At 51.7% G+C, this 7,449-nt stretch overlaps 1 protein-coding gene across 1 annotated transcript in view; it reads right to left on the bottom strand.

Moving 5' to 3' along the window:
• Window positions 1-89: 89 nt before the first annotated feature.
• The window catches only part of LOC149857486 (uncharacterized), an 18,006-nt gene continuing 10,646 nt past the window's right edge, over window positions 90-7,449 (bottom strand). The window contains exons 2-7 of the mRNA XM_090063661.1: window positions 6,425-6,526; window positions 3,592-4,575; window positions 3,143-3,358; window positions 2,599-2,808; window positions 1,681-1,898; window positions 90-1,482 (exon numbers count right to left, since the gene is read on the bottom strand). Of these exons, the coding sequence (XP_089919787.1) occupies window positions 1,314-1,482; window positions 1,681-1,898; window positions 2,599-2,808; window positions 3,143-3,358; window positions 3,592-4,575; window positions 6,425-6,526 (1,899 nt within the window). The 3' untranslated portion in view covers window positions 90-1,313. The remainder of the gene's footprint in view (window positions 1,483-1,680; window positions 1,899-2,598; window positions 2,809-3,142; window positions 3,359-3,591; window positions 4,576-6,424; window positions 6,527-7,449) is intronic.

Raw genomic sequence — 7,449 nt, 5'->3', positions numbered from 1 at the left:
TCTTTCTCTACTTGGTCACTGCAGAAGTGGCAAACCAGCAACTTGTATATGGGGGCCCAAAGGATGGTGGTGTTCAGTGTAAGCTAAGGAATCAGTTACAGCTGGGCCTGACACTCCCCTGCTCCCTCCTCTCACCTCAAGCATGCAGGCAGATGGTTCTATAGAAAATAAGGGCTTTAATTAACAGTCTACAAGGCACCATATATAGACACTGAATGAGACATTCTACAGAAGCATCTTTGGACCAAAGGCGGGTTCCCTCCAGTCACAGAGGCATTTAAGGCCAAAGAGAAGGGAGATAAGTTTGTCCTGGAAACTCCAGCAGGAGAGTCCTGTGCTGTTGAGGTAACCCTGAAAAGGAGGAAGCTGTGCTAGCTACTCCTGGTAAGGGAAGTGGGTAGCCCAACAGCACGGAGCTTTGCAAGCCAGAAGGGAGAGTGCTCCTATAGCTGGAGGGTAAGCTGGCAGCAGTCAGCTCCGAGTGAAAGGCTGGGACTAGGCAGTGCATTCACCCTCTTTGCAGTGCTGAAACTTGTGCCAGGAGGCTGTGCTGCAGCTTCCAGAAGCATTGGGAGGGACTGAGAAGGGGAGTCCCAGTCCCTCAGTCAGGACTCAATCTCACATCAGGCCAGAAAGATGCTTCTGGAGCAGAAGTGCCTGCCTTTGGGGTGCTACAGATGGCACAGCATGGCAGTCATCAACATGGGATACCCCTATTCTGCATCCCTCATTGGGATACAGTGCCCTCTTCTCCCCTGCTTAGCTCATTCCAGTGCCAGAGGCGACAACTGCTGGGCTCTTGGTTTTCTGGAGCTTGGGCTTGGAAGAGTCTAATGGTGGCCATGCTCAGCCCTGTATAACAAGCTAGAGGCCTCTGAAGCTCCAACTGGAAGGCCCAGGGCCCCAGTGGATGGCAAGTTCCAAACAGTTCTGCAAAAGTATACCCCCTGGGAAATCCAGTGAGCAGGTTGGAAGAGGGCTTATAGCCGAAGATGGGGTGGGGAAAGGGCTTTGAGGGCTCTTCCCATACACGTAGTTTGGTAGCAGCTGAGTTGTACATAATATTGGACACAAGGAACATCTTTGGCTAGAGAATACCAGGAAGCCAGCACTTCAAAGGCCAGCCATTTTAGAAAACAGCAGTGAGGATGAGAACTTCTTCCCTCTCTTGTTGAGGGCTTGGAGCAGTCTGTGCTGTTCCAGGCAGTGTTAGCAGGGTCAATGAGTGGGGTTAAGTGTACCCACAGGGACGTGTCTGAGCTGAAGATGCTTGCTGAGAAAGCTAACGGGTCTGAGCCCTATATCAGCCTCTCTTACAGGGTGAGGAAAAGGTCTGCTCCACCTGCGAAGTGTGACTGGATGCATATCTGCAAGGGAAGCTGTGCCTGGAAAAGCTTGACGTCAGCCACATGGATCTCACTGCACATGGAGACATCCAGACTCTTGAGCTGTGTACATTCCTTCCTGATGGCCAGGAGGGTCCTAAAAGCAAGCCACACATCAGGGTTCCCTTCCCAGATGCCAGTCAGACAGTCCCAAAAAGCCAAGTTGTTCTCTTCCCTCTCTCCAATCCCACGGTGTGTAGAGGCTAAAACCAGAGCTGCCAGGGTCTGCTGCCTGCTCTTTGAAGCCTCATGTCATTCTAGTATTAAGAGGAGACTGGAACCTTGCAATACTTACTGGTATGTGAGCTGGTTACAGCCAGAGATGTTGAGGTGCTGAAGTCTCCGCAGATAGCTGGTAGCCTCCATGAACCCTCTGTCAGTCAGGTTTCCACAGTGACTCAGTGACAGGTGCTCCAGGTTCCAGCAACCCCTGGCAATGGCTACAAGGCTGCTGTCAGTGATCTCATGTACTAAGCTGAGAGAGAGCCGCCTCAGCTCTGGAAAGCAGATAACCTAGTAAGAGCAATGAGGAATAAAGAGAATGAGAGAATAAGCAGGACAGCTGCTTAAAGGCAAGATTTCTTTGGACACTGCCCTCTGACACATATCCTGTTATGACACCTTCACCACTAGCACAGGTTCAGGGATGACTTCAGAACATGGTGTTTGGAAGAAGACAAAAGGTATCTTCATCCTATCTGCTCCTGGAGCAATGGCACCACAGGTCCTGTGGGAGCGCTGACAGCTGAGAACCATAGTCATATGTGCTAGCCCCTGGGCCAGTGACACTTCTAGCACCATCCAGGATGGTCATTTTTTGTTAGCCCAATAACTTCTAACCTACACAGCCTGGTGTTCACACACTGCTCCTCCTCTGGCCCAGTGCAGCACTGCCAGAGAGCTATAACCCAGCAGCACTTGAAGAGGTAACAGCAGACTAGAGACTGGCTGTTTTGACATGGAGGCCTGACTCACTTGGGCATGAAGTGCTGGCACAATCTTGTGCCAGGAGAATGCTCCTATAACACAGGCCCCTGGAGAGGGCCCAGGACCATACAGTCTAGTCGTATGTCAGTCACTCCGCTCAGCATGCAGCCTGTATGAACTCCCATCTACAGTTGGACCTTTCCAGTTTATTCATACCCTGCTCCTAGGCTGAGCTGAGCTAAGCTGAGTTCAACCACGCCAGGGCTCTACAGGGCCATGTCCATACCTTGGTTATGCTCATGTCAGTCAGCTTGTGGCAGGCCATTAGGTCAATCTCTTGGAGGTAGTGGAGGGCCTGCAGGGAGGCTCGGTACTTCTGGGACTCCTGCCAGTCTGAGTCAGTGAGGACTTTGGGAATCTGCTCCAAAGCCTGTGGAGGAGGCAGGAAGAACCCCATGTTCCCAAAATTCCTGCTGAACTTTGGACCTCCATCCTTCTGTCAAAAAAGTGGAACCGTGATTAAACACTGCTGAACAGTGGCCTTGGGACTTTGCCTTGCATCCCACAGAGAAGCAATGGAGAAGGAACTACCTCACACAGGCCACTGAAAAAAAAAACAGCCTGAGGAGACCTGGGGTGGAGAGGAGATGCAAAAGCTCAGCCATATGTCAGTCTCATCACCTGAGTGCATCACGATGGCCTGGCTGACAGCTGTCTCCAAACAGGTTGTTCCATCACGCTGTCCACAACAGTAACAACACTCAGCACTGGAAACTGCCTTCAGATTCCTTCCACAGTATCACACTCTCACAATTCTGGTGTGGACTTACCTCTCTGCCACAGTCCGGTGCCTGCTGGGGCTCCTCTATACCCAGGAGGCCCCAATCTGTCAGCTCCCTGCACCATGCCATCCGCAGGACTATCAAGTGGGTGAAGTGGGAGGAAATTGCTTGGATGCTCATGTTGGTGAGGGAGACACAAGAAGACAGGTCTAATACTCTCAGACTGCTACTCAGTGTCCTGGCCAGGGAGAGGACAGAGCTGTCCTAGAGAGAAAGGACTCAGTGAGAAGCCAAAGCACTGCAGTAAGCACTTACAACCTGCCTTGCTAGCCCCGGACACAGAAGCCAGGGCTGTATGCAGAACAACCTTCCTATGTGAGCACACAGAAACTCCTGGTGCATTCTCCACTGCCTGTGACAGTATCTGTGACCTGAACAACAGAGCCAGGTCTAGTTACCCCCCACCCTCTGAAGATAGCAGCAAATCAAAGACTTACTCTGAGTAACGAGCAGAAGGCAAAGCTGAGGGAAGCCAGTTTAGGTTTCAGCTCTGGGTAGGAACAAGCCTTCACCAGCTTGTTACCACTCACTAGGCTACACTCAGAGATATCCAGGTTCCGCAGGCTCCTGAGCTGGCCAAAGTGCTCAAAAGCACCATCTGTCAGCCTGCGGATCTTCCCCAAACGTAAGTTCTGAAGGGCTTTGAGACTAGTTGATACAGCTAGGACAGCCTGGTCAGACAGCTCAGAACAGCTGCTGATGTCTAAGACAGTCAAGTTAGGCTGGTGCTTACACAGGAAGCTGACAGCTTCATTGGTAAGGTCCTGGCAGTTCTGAAGCACTAGTTCCCGGAGGTGCAGCTCCTCGATTTGCACCAGGGACTTCATGGCCTGCGTCGTGATGCTTGTGCCACTCAAATCCAAAGCCCAGAGACTGCTTGCTCGCTCCTTCAAAAAGCACTGGAGGTTGCGGAAGGACAATATGGAAGAGGAGTTGTAGTGGCTGGAACCATGGTAGGGATCAAACTCAAAAGTGATGTGGCAGCGGGCCAGTGAGAGCTTGGTGAGGTGTGGCATGCAGCTCACCAGCCGGTTGAAGCTGAGGTCAGACAGGTAACGCAGGCCAGACAAGTTGAGCTCCTGGAGGTAGGCCAAGGCTTTTTGAGCTTGAGGCATGGTCTCAGGTTTGGAAAGCAGGGTCCCAGACATGAAGAGGCTGTTACAGCTGCTCAAATCCAGTGAGGACAAGCAGCGGCAGGCAAAAATGAGGGTCATGAAGGAGGTTTCCGTCAGGCTGCTCCCACGCAGAGACAAGTTCTGCAGGTGAGGCCCCAGGTAATGTGCGACATACTTGATTATATCCTTGGAGATGGCAGAGCTGTCGAGGTTGGGCAGGCTGATGCAGCACACCCGGCTTCTTCCCAGGCTGGCAATGGCACTGAGAGAGGTGGAAGTGGCTGGGATGTTGTAGACAATGTTATCCTGGGATTGAACAGGAAAGGGGTAATTGCTAGGAGGACAAATACAGTCAAGGCAGTGATGGAAACATACCAACTCTACCTATCAGGCTGCAGGGCAGATCTAACTTCACAGGTATCTTCCGGAAGCAGGACTCCAGAAAGAGCCCATGAGAAAGGGAGAAACTCTAGGATTCTAGAAATCATCTAGGACAGGGGTGTCACACATATGGGCCATAGAAGTGGGTTATCCATCCTGAAGGGGTACTCATGAACTGGATGATCCACCTCTGGATCCAGTCTGTGGGGCTTGTTGCTGTGGCTGCTGGAGCTACTGTGTTGGTGTGGACCAGCACCCAAGGGATTAACACTCCTTTCCCACCCACCCCTTACCCTTCACTGAATTTCCAGTTTTTGCTTGCAACTGGCAATGGGAAAAGGGGGTGGGGGAAGAAGCAGCAGTGGTGTTAGCCCCTTAGGTGCTGGCTGCACTGACACAGAGAAGCTGACAGTTGCCTTATGGCTCAGATCTGGAGATGGGTCATCTGGCCTACGAGAAGCCCTGCAGGGTGGATGATGCGCTCCTGGCTATGGCCTACCCCCTGGCTGCTGACAGGAAATATGGCTCATCAGTGAGCATGACACCCCTGGTCTGGAGACTGAAGCATTGGAGGCATGAAGGCAGGACTCCTGATGCTCCTGAGGCATGACCTGGGGAACCAGAGAGACAGCTCAGGATCCTGGGAGTGACAGGTGAAGAGACATGCTCACTGTAAACAAGTAGCTAGAGAAGCACCTCCTGCCCCCTTCTTTGGGAGAAGCAGTCTATGCCCAGTCTATGCAGTCTATGGGGAGGGGAGTTTGGGCCAGCACAGGCAGCTTGGGCCAGGGGGTGACTGTACTTACACAAGCACATGCTCAGGCATGGCACTGTGGGCCTAGGCATGCATGGGAAGGGAGGAGGCAGTCCGGGGAACAAACTGGCCCCTTGAAGGATGCTCTGCTCTTTGATGAGTGTGTCAGAACCTCCATTTTGTGGGTGAAGCAGGCTCCCTCTGGGAGGCCGTCCACAACCATATGGTTCTGCCTTGTCAGACAATGGGGTTAGCCTCACTGAACCAGACTTCCTGCCACAGCAATTCTATAGCAGCAGGAGCAGGAAGCATCCCTAGCAGGTGGAAAATGAAACAAGGTATTATAGCCTGCTTTGGAAAGGGACAGGACCTCTACGGCATAGTGCCAGTCCACTGTCAGACACAGGAACACAAGTGGGGCAACACTGGCTTTGTCTTCTGCCAGGGACACTGACTGAGCCTGAGGACTCTCAGAAATGCTGCGGGATCTGAAGGAGCCATCACATCCAGGTGTCTTTGTTGACCTAGCTCTGTAACTGTTCTGTGCTAGCTCTGTAATTAGTCAACTACCTACATGGAAACAACTCCTTTGCAAAGCCTGTGTTTTTTCTTCAACTAGCAACAGCCCCTAGGAAGTTAAATGACAAACCAGAGAGCTCCGTGAGGCAGAACTGTGGGGAACATGCAAAGGACTGTGGGATCTCAATACCAGAGTGCAGGGTAGCTGGACTATGGGCCTCCTTGTCCCAGAAAAGGAACCAGGCAAGAGGGCTGACCCTGGAATGGGCTTGGATCCCTCGGCATGAAACAGCCACTGGGCTCTACCCAGTACTGGCTGTAGGACCCAATGGCTGGGTCTAGTTTAAGAGCCTACCAATCATCCATTAGCAGGACTCAGCCAAGACCTCAACAGCAAGCATAGCCATGTAAACCAAGGAAGCGGGGATGGGGGCTCGGCAAGGCCCCGAGAGTGGGCATACCTACACAGACCTCAGATCTAGGAAGGAGAGCAGGCTTTACCTGACACAGGGAGTCCCGGGCTGCAAAATACCAGACACGATTTACCAGAGCAGCCTCTTTCTTGTCAGTAATGGGCAGGAAACTCAGGATGTATGTGACAATCTGGAAAGAAAGGCAGACAAATGAGGAAATGGCCCTGAGGAAAGCTTTTCCCCCTGCAGGAGGAGGGAGTTTGCTGTGGAACCAAGAGTGGAGCAGTCTGATGGGGAAAAAATGTCACAGTTCAATGGGATCCCTTTTTTCCAACATTGTCCTGCAGTCTGTGGGCCAGGTCCCTAACTAGCTCTCTCAGACACTGCAGGGAAGGGTGGTGCCGCACGGCCTGAGGGAAGGAACAACCACCTGGCACACAGTTATTCATAAAACTTTGCCACAAGGCAAAGTCTCTAACAGCTCATGGCTACTCTAGGCTCATGGTGCTAGCACCTGCCCTCCCCCACAGTCCTGCAAACAGTAACTGAGATATGCACTTCACGGAGGACCCCATCTACACCCTGGTCCCCCAGCCAGGGAAGTGGATTTGTCACTATCAGAATGGCAGAGAAAATCTTTAAAACATGGTCAGGGCCTAACTGATAGCATATCTGCCTCAGTCTATGAGTAGCTTGAAACAGCTGCCGTGAAAGGTAGGACCTGCCCTATGCATGCTGCTGGTCTGTTAACTCTTGAATCCTATCACAGTGATCCATATGTTCCAGCTGAAGTGATTCTCCCACAACTCCATTTCCCTCTCTGGAACCGAGTGCCTCAGCTTTTCCCTGCCCTGATCCTAAAGGCTCCATCTTCCCCCAGACAACACCTATGAGGTACTTGCATGTTATCAATGCACAATTCAGAGCACCCTGGAAGGTGTAAAATAAAATTTATCTCAAATTAAGCAACTCTAGAGAGACTACGCTGTTTGGATAATTCATTTTCCTGCTTACTGAATCAATAAAAACTTCTCTCGTGTAAATCTCTGTAGCTGTTATACAATTCCCAAAATGCTTGACGGCAGAGCTTGCAGGGCTCTTTTCCCACTACTG

This window comes from Crocodylus siamensis, chromosome 9 (assembly GCF_052110815.1).
Source record: "Crocodylus siamensis isolate JL-2025a chromosome 9, ASM5211081v1, whole genome shotgun sequence".
Classification (NCBI taxonomy): Eukaryota; Metazoa; Chordata; order Crocodylia; family Crocodylidae; genus Crocodylus; species Crocodylus siamensis.
The sequence above is the reverse complement of the archived record's forward strand: the minus strand, read 5'-3'. Positions and strand labels throughout refer to the sequence as shown.